This window comes from Tursiops truncatus, chromosome X (assembly GCF_011762595.2).
Source record: "Tursiops truncatus isolate mTurTru1 chromosome X, mTurTru1.mat.Y, whole genome shotgun sequence".
Taxonomy (NCBI): domain Eukaryota; kingdom Metazoa; phylum Chordata; class Mammalia; order Artiodactyla; family Delphinidae; genus Tursiops; species Tursiops truncatus.
Window position 1 is genome coordinate 112,995,844 of NC_047055.1, and position 12,893 is coordinate 113,008,736.

Here is a 12,893-nt window from a genome sequence, read left to right on the forward strand (position 1 = left end):
TGGAGCAGGTGCCTGGGGGTGAGTAGTCACTGGTCTTCTGGTCTCATACCCTGAAAATCACTGATGAAAATATAATATGAGCATCGTTATTCATCCTGCCGTTAAAAAATGACAGACATTTGAGGTGTGGGAGACTATTTGTTTCCCAGAGGAGTTGGATACAGATTTTCCAGTGTCACATAAACAGTCTATTCCTGGTCTGGTAATTCAATCATCAAATATTCATTGAGGATCTACTGAGTGCCAGCTGCTGGGCCGAGCACTAGAGACATAGAAATGAATAAAGCATAGTCTCTGGCCTTGAGGCCTTCACAGTTTAGGAGTTGAAATATGCTTTGGAGAAGAGGAAACGGAGGTGTTTTTAAATGACATTGCAAAATAACACGTTGACAGTGAAATTGAACACCAGTGCTTTATCCACAAGATCCCCAAAGGCAGACAGTAGAGTGTGAGGGTGGGAGTTCCTCAGGTCTGGAGCCAGCCATCTAGTTTGGTGTTTGTTTGTTTGTTTGTTTGTTTTTAATATTTATTTATTTGGCTGTGCTGGGTCTTAGTTGCGGCAGGCAGGCTCCTTAGTTGTGGCATGCGTACTCTTAGTTGAGGCATGCATGTGGGATCTAGTTCCCCGACCAGAGATCAAACCCGGGCCCCCTGCATTGGGAGCGCAGAGTCTTTAACCACTGTGCCACTAGGGAAGACCCCAGCCATCTAGTTTGAGCTGGTCCCTCCATCTGCAAGCTGTGTGACCTCAGTTTTCTGACTGAATAAATGAATTTTAAAATTAGATTATTAATAAATACTGTCATAGTTGGAATAGTAATAATTATTGGAGTCATAATGACACTATCTCAGTGGCTTATTGGATGGGGTGAGATAATGTTTGTAAAGCTCTCAAAACGGTGCCAGGCAGAGAGCAAGAACTCAGTAAGTGCTCATTTTAAGAAAATAATGATAAAATTAATAGTAATCTGAATGCAAATATAAAAACTTAAGTTAGAAATCTGTATTCATTCATTCTTTCAACTCATAGTTACTAAGAGCCTGCCATTACATTAAAAACCTAACTATATGTCTTAAGAGTCAGGCAATGCGCTAGATTTTGAGGGTTACATTTATGATGACGTACAGTGTCTTCTTCCCTCAGACTGCTCATAGTCTAGCAGAAAATACTGATTTGTGTTAGACGTGAGGTCTTGAGGATGACCACAGAGCTGGAGATAGATGTGCACCTCCCCTTTTACAGATGGGGAAACTGAGGCATAGCAGGGTCCTGTGTAAGGGCGACTAGCTGATGCTGAGGGCCTGGACAATAATCTCTGAAACACAGGGTCAGAAGGCAGTGAAGGGAGATTTTCTCTGGCCCCAAAGTTCAATGTTTAATAGTATAATTGGGGTCGGGGCGGGGTGGGTGTTAAGACCGTCCTGACCCTGGGACCTGGCATTAGGAGCTTCTCACAGTGAGGACAGAGAGCCGCAACCTCCTCCGATTCGGGTCCCTGTCTCCCTTAAGGGCCCCTCACTCTGTTCCCGTCCACCTCTGATTTCAGGGTGAGGTAGAAAGCGTGGCTTTGACCCAAGCCCAATGGCTGAGGCGCTTGTGCCGCACGTGCAGTGTCAGGCCAGCCCTTCAGAGTTCAGAGAGCACTGTTGCGCTCTCTTCCTGATTCTGTGCAGCTGAACAGAGCTGAGCCCGAAGGTGGCCTGGCTGAGTTTCGGGGGTCACAAGGGGTTCCTTTCCACCCTGCATCTCTGGTCAGGCTGATGTGCTGGTTCACGCCCCGTCCCTTCTCTGACTACGCTGCTTGCGCATCTGGGAAACAGGCAACAGAGAGGGAGGAAGGATGCTGCATTTAGCCCAGATACAGTGATGTGGGCGCGAGTGCTTACATTAGGTTAGAAACGTCACTTCACTTTATTTCCCTGAACCCTTATAATTGACTCTTCATCGCCCTGATGAGTTTTTTTTTTTTTTTTTTTTTTACTGTGTCCATTTCCAGGAAGCCTTTCGGCTCTTTTGCGATCAAAATGGGGGCTGATGAAGGAGCCCACCATCAAGTTCTACACCAAGCAAATCCTGGAAGGCCTCAAGTATCTCCGCGAAAGCCAGATTGTGCACAGAGACGTAAAGGTACTTGCTTGTCTGAGCCAATGAGATTTTACTTTGCATCTCAGATCACATGAGCTGCTGGAGTGTCTGCAGGTGGACGGGCTCACGGAGGGGAGAGGATTGAGCAGAGTCTAGTCTTCCTAGAGACACATGACCATTTCTTAAGGTCCAAGTCTATTTTACATTAATTTGTTTAAATCTTTCTTTAAGCATTTGATGTTCTTCCTTTTCTGAAGGGTGATAACGTTCTGGTGAATACCTATAGCGGAGTGGTGAAAATCTCCGATTTCGGCACCTCTAAACGTCTTGCAGGAGTGAATCCATGTACAGAAACTTTTGCCGGTAAGCAGACAGAGCTTGGCGTGGGGTCGCCGTCCTGGGGTTAGGCTTGCTGCAACTGCAGTCCTTTGGAAGTTACTCACCAAGCACCTGTGTGCACGCTGGACAACTGGTAGTTGAAGTGGACGGTGTATTGTCCCCAACTTCAAAGTGTTTGAACTCTGTCATAATGATGCACTTAGCTATTTGTGGCAACGAGATTGCCTTACTTTCTTCCTTGTCTTCCAAGGTCGAGTAGGTGTTGTGCTCTGCTTGAGGTTTTCCGAGGGTTTCTAACCAGTCAGCAAAGTGGCAGCATCTCTTCTAAGTTAGTAGCACATTATTCAGAATCGTGGGTAATTCTGAATAACAGTATCCCTCAGGCAACTTATTAGAACATTTTATTGGTCTTTTATAAAAATAGCCTGTTACTTTAGGGCGTTCTGGTACCTCGTGCTTTAATATGATTATGTTTCCAAGAGAGGCTGATTCTTTTAGGGTGTTCTAAGATGGGTTTGGTATTCTAAGTGGGTTTGAGCAATTGAATTTTCTTTTCCATGTGTCAGTGATGGAATCATTTATGTGTTGAGAGGGACTGGATTCAGAGAGTGGAATAAAATTGCCAGCTAGCTTTCCATGTACACCACCAACGAGTAGAATTATGCTCAGAAGCCCCCTATGGCTTTTTGTAATTCCCATTTAAAAGCAAAACAGAAACTTTGATCCTCGGAGAGAAGTACTGATTTTGATTAAGTAAAGGTTTGTGCTCCCCCTAGGGTGTAATGAAAGCATCACAAAGATCTTGCCTGATGGAATTATGAAACAGCGCTTATCATATTATAGCTCCGATGTAAGTTATAAAAGACAGATGATTGTTTTCTATCCCTATAACACCAAACTAGAGAGTGGACAGACTTGCCTTTACTTTTGGTGAATAATGTCTCAGCTTTGAAAGACTTTTCTTCAACAAGACAGTTGTTATGTCAGCCACTGGACACCCACAGTAGAGACTCGTTCTCTATCTAAAGAGAACTTTGATGCATCAGAAATGACTTCTCAGTTGTAACACCAGAGGAGGTACATGCACCTCAAAATGGGGAACTATTACACCAAGGACCCCACCGGGATCTCCCCAAGAGTGTATTGAATGTTCATTCATTGTTTCTGATATAAATATATATATCTCAACATGTGTGTGTCGGTGAGTGTGTATGTATGACTGGCATATTTTTTTACTAGCCTAATTAAAAATGACTTCTGTCCTTCTCTTTGGAAGCCACCAATTAGCTTAGCAATATGTAGCAAGAGGGGCTCTGATATGGTAAGGAGTTATTTCAAGACATAAAACCCCCAACAATTTATCTCATAATTACCATCCCCAAGGAGAAAAAAAAATCATAAAGAAAACGCATGTATAATTCATCATTGCGTATCACATTTTCCCAAGTAATTGGCTTGAGGAGGCATGAATTTTGCATTGCAAAATAATGCAGGGGTGTTTGGGGGATAATAAAGAAGGGGTGTCATTTGGGGTAGGAAATTCCCCTGCATATAATTACTCTTTGCAAAACAGAGCGGTTCTGTAAAGAAATCTCAGCTGCTGGTGCCACACTCCGACTGGGTGCGGGTGGACACAGTGGGGCGTTTCCACGCAAATGCCCGGAGGCTTTTGGAGCCTGGAAGGACAGACAAAGGCTTCAGACAACTTCCTGGCCCGAAGTCCTCCCCTCCTGTGTTCCTCTGAAGGCTTTTCACCATAGGTGGAAACCAGCTAGAACAGGAGGAAGGGCCATTACGGCCAGGGTCAGCCCCCTTTGCTTTTGGTTTTGCAACAGCTTTATTGAGGTTTAACTCACATATCGTAACATGTACCCATTTAAAGTGCACATTTCAATGGTATCTGGTCAATTTTCCAAGTTGTGCAGCTCTCGCCACAATCCAATTTTTGAACATTTCTGTCACCCCCAAAAGGTGCCACCTTGCAGTCAACCCCATGCCCACCCCCAGCCCCAGGCAACCAGCGACCCACTGTCTGTATAGATATTCCTGCTCTGGAGATTTCTTATAAACGGAATGATACAATGTGTGGTCCCTTGTATCCAGCTTCCCACACTTCACATAGTCTTTCCGAGGTTCACCTGTGCTATATATAGTGTATATCGGTACTTCATTCCTTTTCTGGCTGAATAGTATTCCATTGTATGGGTAGACCACATTTTGTTTATCCATCTACCAGTTAATGGTCATTTGGATTGTTTCCCCTTTTTGACTATAGTGAATGATAACGCCGTGAACATTCACATACAAGCTTCTGTGTGGAGATATGTTTCCATCCCTCTCCGGTAGATACCCAGGAATGGAACTCGGGACAGGAACTCTGTTCTGATCTGTGGCTGTGAACAGCTTTGGTTCAAATTCTGGCTCAACCACTTGCTAGCCGTGTGGCCTTGGGCATATCACTTAAGCTCGCTGCGTCTCCGTTTCTTCATAAGTATATAAAACAGAGATGCTCATAATACCCACTTCAGAGGGTTTTTATGTGGATTAAACTAGTTAATATTGATGAAGTGCTTTAACCAGTACCTGGCTCATAGCAAGTGCAACTGAAGTCTGCATTAGTGAACTAAATACTAATTTGCACTGGTCATTCAAGCTGGCAGGAGCCTTTGAGAGAATCGAGTTTATGTGCATAACTAACATGTTGAGCCTGTCAGACTCAAAAGGTGTAATTTTGATTTTTATTTTTGTCTCCCACGCCTGCTCAGGGCAATGGTCCTTTCCCGTGACTCTTCCAGCCACACTTAGATAACAAAGGGAATTTTTTTTTAATTTTATCAATCCCTATTTCTTTTTTTAAAATTTTTATTGGATTATAGTTGCTTTACAATGTTGCATTCGTTTGTACTGTACAGCAAAGTGAATCAGCTATATATATATACATATATCCCGCTTTTTCGGATTTCCTTCTCATTTAGGTCACCACAGAGAACTGAATCGAGTTCCCTGTGCTATACAGTAGATTCTCATTAGTTATCTATTTTATACATAGTATCAATAGTGTATATATGTCAATCCCAATCTCCTAATTCATCCCACCCCGCCCCTTTCCCCCTTGGTATCATTACGTTTGTTCTCTGTGTCTGTGTCTCTATTTCTGCTTTGTAAATAAGATTGTCTATACCAATTTTTTCAGATTCCTCATATATGCTTTAATATACGATATTTGTTTTTCTCTTTCTGACTTACTTCACTCTGTATGACAGTCTCTAGCTCCATCCATGTCTCTGCAAGTGGCACAGTTTTGTTCCTTCTTCTGGCTGAGTAATATTGCATTGTATATATGTACCAAATCTTTATCCATTCCTCCGTCAGTGGACATTTAGGTTGCTTCCATGACCTGGCTACCGTAAATAGTGCTGCAATGAACATTGGGGTGCATGTGTCTTTTTGAATTATGGTTTTCTCTGGGTATATGCCTAGTAGTGGAATTGCTGGGTCATATGGTAGTTCTAGTTTTAGTTTTTTAAGGAACCTCCATACTGTTCTCCATAGTGGCTGTATCAATTTACATTCCTACCAACAGTGAAAAGGGTTCCCTTTTCTCCACACCCTCTCCAGCATTTATTGTTTGTAGATTTTTTGATGATGGCCATTCTGACCGGTGTGAGGTGATACCTCACTGTAGTTTTGATTTGCATTTCTCTAATGATTAGTGATGTTGAGCATCTTTTCATGTGTTTGTTGGCCATCTGTATGTCGTCTTTGGAGAAACAAAGGGAAAGTCTTAATGGCACTTTGAGAAGCAAACGAAGTCTGAATCCAGTCATTGAAAGGGTTCCGGCAGATATACAGGCGTGCCTTGTTTAATTGCGCTTTGCTTTGTTGCGCTTCGCAGATAGTGCTTTTTTTTTTTTTTTTTTACAAATTGGTTTGTGGCAATCCTGCATTGTTAGATGATGGTGAGCATCTTTTTAGCAATAAAGTATTATTTATTTAGTTGTACTGGCTCTTAGTTGTGGCAGGCGGGCTCCCTCATTGCGGCTCACGGGCTCCTTAGTTGCAGCTCATCAGCTCAGTTGTGGCTTGCCAGCTCCTTCGTTGTGGCGCGCAGACTCCTTAGTTGTGGCATGTGAATTCTTAGTTGCGGCATGCACGTGGGATCTAGTTCCCTGACTAGGGATCGAACCCAGGCCCCCTGCATTGGGAACACAGAGGCTTATCCACTGCGCCACCAGGGAAGTCCCTAGAAATAAAGTATTATTTAATTTAGGTCTGTATGTTGTTTTTTTAGGTATAATGCTACTGCACACTTAATAGACCACAGTATAGTGTGAACATAACTTTTACATGCACTAGGAAACCGGAAAACTCCAGACTCATTTTATTGCCATATTCGCTTTATTATGGTGGTCTAGAACCGAACCTGCAGTATCTCCGGGCTCTGCCTGTACTCATCCACACGCTCGTCCTCATTTAAAGGGTGGACTCCTCTCCCCGTCCCCACTGGTCGGGGTGTCGGTCTTTGCTCCCTCCCTCACCTCTTTCCCTCCTCACCAGATGTGGACAGGAGAGGAGAGGGGCAGAAAGTTGTCACCTGACTAGCACTGTTCTAAGCTGGCTTCCTGTGCTCTGGGTCTGGCCGATGGTTGCTATTAACTCTTTGCTGCCGGACCCCTCTGAATATAACTCCCGTGTCCGGGACAGGGGCCTCTCCTTTGGCTGACTACACCTTGCTTCCTCACCCTGGTCTCTTACCCTGCACATTATAACTACCCCTCCATCTTTTTCTACTGAGGGAACCAGGCCTGGAAGGCTGTCTTTGGGCAGGATTCCTTTTAAAAAAGACCCTGTGGCGTACTGGTTAAGAATCCGCCTGCCAATGCAGGGGACACGGGTTCGAGCCCTGGTCTGGGAAGATCCTACATGCCGCAGAGCAACTAAGCCCGTGCGCCACAACTACTGAGCCTGCGCTCTAGAGCCCGTGAGCCACAACTACTGAGCCCGCGTGCCACAACTACTGAAGCCCGCGCACCTGGAGCCCGTGCTCTGCACCAAGAGAAGCCACCGCAGTGAGAAGCCCGCACACCTCAACGAAGAGTATTCCCCCCTCTCGCCGCAACTAGAGAAAGCCCGGACGCAGCAACAAAGACCCAACCCAGCCAAAAATAAATAAATAGATAGATAGACAGACGGGCAGGCAGACTGACCCTAAAGCAGGGAACTCTCTGGTGGTCCAGTGGTTAGGACTCTGCACTTTCACTGCCAAGGGCCCGGGTTCAATCCCTGGTTGGAGAACTAAGATCCCGCAAGCCGCATGGCCAAAAAAACCCAAAAAACAAACAAGAGCCTAAAGCAATATTTCTGCAACGGGTTTTGCATCTGGTGTCCCTTTTTTACCCGCTGTCAAGAGGGTGCGGTGATATTCCCAGACCATATGGTCCCCACTCTGCTGCTGTCAGCTGCTTTTGCTCCCATGGGAACCAGTCCTCTGTGCAGCTTCTTTGCAGGGGACACATACATATGGAGCTCTGAGTGGGCCCAGTGAGGAGCCCTCACAGGCTCTGGGTTGGGAGGAAGTGGTGGCCCCTCCCTCCAGACCCATCCCTTGGGCAGGACAACTGGGGTGACCCCGGGGGCATGGAAAGCTGCACCTTACTTCTCTTTTTGCTACTTTATTAAATGTGGAAACTTTGGGCTCTAACACTGTCTCAAGGGGACTGTAGAAGGTGCAAACATGTGTGGCCTCCTTTCAAAAGTGCAGTTATCCTGGGTGGATGTTGAGTTGCTTGAGTCGCCATGGGCCCACACGCTTCTGGGGACAGCTCCTCCCCAACACCTGTAATGAGAGAGGGTACACCTCCCAGCGCAGGCTCTGCTCTCTCACCCCTTTTAACCCTTGATCTGGGTGGGAGGCCCCTGGGCTGGGGGCCCACGGCTTGTGTAACCAGTTATCTGAGACCGCCGTAGAAACATGCGTCTGTGGTCCCTCTCTCACCCCTTGTCTTGGTATCCAGATCATATCTTGGCCCCTCAGTCGAAACTCCTAAATTATCGTCCCGTGTCATGTCTTTTCTTTGCTGATAATTTGAAAATCCTTCTTGGGCCGTTGTCCAGGAGCCCCCAATGGATTTCATGTCCCAAGGGGACTGGGTTGACGCCTGTGGGTCTCCTGATCACCTTGTCCTGAACTCTGCACCACTGCACCCGTGTAGATACCTGAGGGACCATAGGAAACCCCTAAGAGAGCCAGATTTAAGGCGAGCAACATTTCCAGGATCTCTCCATTCATTTGCTCCCCCACCTCCATGGCATCTTCACTTGGTTTTCTCCACAGAAGCCAGTCTTTGGTACAGCTGATGTACACCCACAACGTGCACGCTGCCCCGGGTTGGCCCCTTGACTCTTGGAAATAGTTGTGGGGATCTGTCTCTCATCGTTGGCTGCTTGCTGTGACTGGATGGTTTCCCTATGAATACAGTAGTAAATAAAATGGAGCACCCAGTTCGCTATTACTGCCCTGGGCCTAATACGGAAAGAAAGTTACATGGAAAGAAGTCACATTATGGCTTTGGAAGTTCTTGCATCAGCTGCTCTTAATCAGGCAGCTTTTTCTTCAGTTGTGCTTCTCCTGGATCCATTACTTAGATCAGGGATGTCATGGTGTGTAGCTCCAACTTTGAAGACAGAAGACCTGGGCTTTAGCTTGAATGAATTCCCTAGCTTCTCTGAGCCTTGGTTTCCCCATATGTAAAATGGGAGCAACAGTACATCATACCTCTTCTGCCCGTGCTTATGGAGTTGTGAGAGTCAGATGGACAGTGCTACGTGGAGCTGCTTTGTAAGCCATTGAGTGCCAATTGAAAGTCACATGTTGTGGCCAGAAGCCTCCAAGATGGCCCCCAGTGACCCTCACCTCCTGGTATTCACAGCCTTGTTTGTATTCCCTTCCCGTTGAACACTGCCCGGACTTAGTGACTTGCTTCTAATGAATAGATGAGGACAGAGTGGTGGTGTGTGACCTGGAGGCTAGGTCAGAAAAGGCAGTGTGGCTTTCCTCGTGCTTTCTCTTGGATTACACACTCTGGGGGAAGCCGTATTTTAAGCAGCCTTATGGAGGATCCCATGTGGCGAGAAAACAAAGGCTCTTCCCAACACCCCTGTGAGCTTGGAAGTGAATCCTCCAGCCCCAGTCTAGCCTTCAGATGACTGCAGCCCCAGCCAACACCTTGGCTGCAGTCTGATGAAAGACCCTGGGCCAGATCTACCCGGCCCAGCTGTTACATAACCAGCCCTACATTCCAATCATTAGAAACTGTGTGAGATCATAACTGTTGTTTTAAACTGCTAACGTTTGGGGTAATTTCTTTTTTTCCTAGCATGCAATAAGTTACTTTTTTTTTTATTGGAGTATAGTTTATTTACAATGTTGTGTTAGTTCCACCTGTACAGCAAAGTGAATCAGTTATACATATATCCACTCTTTTTTTAGATTCTTTTCCCATATAGGCCATTACAGAGTACTGAATAGAGTTCCCTGTGCTGTACAGTAGGTCCTTATTAGTTATCTGTTTTATATATTGTAGCGTGTATATGTCGATCCCAATCTCCCAATTTATTCCTCTCCCCCTTATCCCCTGGCAACCATAAGTTTGTTTTCTACATCTGTGACTCTACTTCTGTTTTGGTTCATTTGTACCCTTATTTTAAACTCTGCATATAAGCAATATCATATGATATTTGTCTTTCTCTGTCTGGCTTAACTTTACTCAGTATGACAATCTCTATGCCCATCATGTTGCTGCAAATGGCATTATTTTGTTCTTTTTTATGGCTGAGTAATATTCCATTGTATATATGTACCAAATATTCTTTATCCATTCCTCTGTTGATGGACATTTAGGTTACTTCCATGTCCTGGCTATTGTAAATAGTGCTGCAGTGAACATTGGGGTGCATGTATCTTTTCGAATTATGGTTTTCTCTGGGTATATGCCCTGGAGTGGGATTGCTAGGTCATACGGTAGTTCTATTGTTAGTTTTTTAAGGAATCTCCATACTGTTCTCTATAGTGGCTATACCAATGTACATTCCTACCAACAGTGCAAAAGGGTTCCCTTTTCTCCACACCCTCTCCAGCATTTATTGTTTGTAGACTTCTTGATGATGGCCATTCTGACCGGTGTGAGGTTATACCTCATTGTAGTTTTGATTTGCATTTCTCTAATGATTAGTGATGTTGAGCATCTTTTCATGTGTTTGTTGGCCATTTGTGTGTCTTCTTTGGAGAAATGTCAATTTAGATCTTATGCCCATTTTTTGATTGGGTTGTTTGTTTTTTTGATATTGAGCTGCATGAGCTGTTTGTATATTTTGGAGATTAATCCCTTGTTGGTCGCTTCATCTGCAAATATTTTCTCCCATTCTGAGGGTTGTCTTTTTGTTTTGTTTATGGTTTCCTTTGTTGTGCAAAAGCTTTTAAGTTTAGTTAGACCCCATTTGTTTATTTTTGTTTTTATTTTCATTACGATATGGGTCAAAAAAGATCTTGTTGCGATTTATGTCAAAGAGTGTTCTGCCTATGCTTTCCTCTAAGAGTTTTATTGTGTCTGACCTTGCATTTAAGTCTTTAATACGTTTTGAGTTTTTTTTGGTGGATGGTGTTAGGGAGTGTTCTAATTTCATTCTTTTACATGTAGCTGTCCAGTTTTCCCAGCACCACTTATTGAAGAGACTGTCTTTTCTCCATTGTATTTCCTCGCCTCCTTTGTCATAGATTAGTTGACCATAGGTGCGTGGGTTTATCTCTGGGCTTTCTATCCTGTTCCCTTGATCTATGTTTCTGTTTTTGTGCCAGTACCATACTGTCTTGATTACTGTAGCTTTGTAGTATAGTCTCAAGTCAGGGAGCCTGATTCATCCAGCTCCATTTTTCTTTGGGGTGATTTATTATATAGCAGTAAATAACTAATATGGATGTCATTGCTAAGTCCCTACCTTTAGAAAGAGTGATGTTCACTATGGTTCCATATAAAGAAAATCTCCAAATTTAGCATTAAGCAGACTAATCCTCCAATTGTGAAACAGTTGTACTAAGGACAGTTATTCAGTCAGGGTCAATAAGCCATTGCAGTTTGGTTTAGTGCTATTTTCTACTGCTGCATAATTTTCTAAGTTTATTTTCTCTTTTAAGCATTAACTTTTAGAGATTATATTAGGATCCAGGCAGGAAAATTGAAATCACCCCAGTTATTTTTACAGAGAGAATTTAGTTGAAAGAACTGTTTCCTGGGACTGAGTTATCAGAAAGCAGCCTACATCCCTAGGGCCTGAGGGAGCAAAGGGGAGGGTGGGATTCAAACCTTTCAGTGGGGGATGCCACTGGGCTGGAGCACGTAACTCTGAGGGGGCCGGTTCTGGAAGTGGGGGGGGGGGGACAAAAAAGCTGGGAATGAGCCAAGCGCTGCTACTGGAACCACCTGAGGGTCCAAAGTGACGCTTGCTAACCAACCTCTCCTTCCTGTCGCTTGTGCACAGGCATGCTCTCTCCCTCCAACCCCTCCCAACCCACCAGGGAGCAGCAGACAAGGCAGAAATGTGGTTTGCACAGTCCCAGACCCAGCATAGCAGAGCTGAGAGATAACAGCCTAATAAACAGCACAGCGTCACGTCTTTCCTAAGTTAATGAATTATGGGTTAGTTAGAAGGCACATTCCCTGCCAAGGCCTCTCTCTCTGTTGTTCACTGTAGTAGGAGCCTGTAGGGGATGTGGTGTCACTGAAAGTTCCCTTCCTGGGGCTCTGAGATTTCCTGACACTGCAACAAGTGCTACGAGCCTCCATCTCGCCCAACCCTGCAGCCAACCGAACACTTGCCCACCAGGCTTTCAGCTCGGGAGACCAAAGCCATCATTTTTGCCCTGCTGATTTCTTGCACTCACTGATACAACCTAATGTATATTTAACTTTAAATTAGGAAGAATGAAATAAAATTTAAAAATTTTTTAATTTAAATTCATTTCTTCAGTGTCACCGGCCACATTTCAAGAGCCCAGCAGTGCTACGTGGCTAGTGGCTACCATACTGAACTGCACAGAATAGAACATTTCCATTATTGCAGAACATCCTATTGGTCGGAGCTGTCCTAGAGCCTTTAAAATGCTCATGGGAAAGAAACAAGCTGCTAAGACATTGGATGTTCAAGAGGAGGAGGATGTAGTAGGTAGCATCTCCAAGCTTATTTTAACCAATGAGCCCTTTATTTGCATTGATCAAGACTCAGGAAACCTACTTTGGTTTTGTGATCTTGAGGCAGAGACTGGAATTTTTCTGTGCCTCAGTGTTCTCTGTTCACACCATGGCCAGTATCATTTCTGAGTTCGCTGTTTATTATAAACCTCTTTGCCAGCACGTAGCATCTGCTGCTGTTGCTTCCACATTCCCCTTGCCTCTTGCCTCAGGATTAGTTTCAA

General features: G+C 44.6%; 1 protein-coding gene across 15 annotated transcripts in view; it reads left to right on the forward strand.

The window, feature by feature from the left end:
• The window catches only part of LOC117310110 (mitogen-activated protein kinase kinase kinase 15-like), a 26,467-nt gene continuing 13,574 nt past the window's right edge, over nt 1–12,893 (forward strand). For all 15 annotated transcript variants that reach the window (XM_073799205.1, XM_073799204.1, XM_073799203.1 and 12 more), the window contains exons 1-3: nt 1–18; nt 1,998–2,128; nt 2,344–2,449. In XM_073799205.1, coding sequence (XP_073655306.1) covers nt 2,430–2,449 — 20 coding nt within the window. In that variant the 5' untranslated portion in view covers nt 1–18; nt 1,998–2,128; nt 2,344–2,429. The remainder of the gene's footprint in view (nt 19–1,997; nt 2,129–2,343; nt 2,450–12,893) is intronic.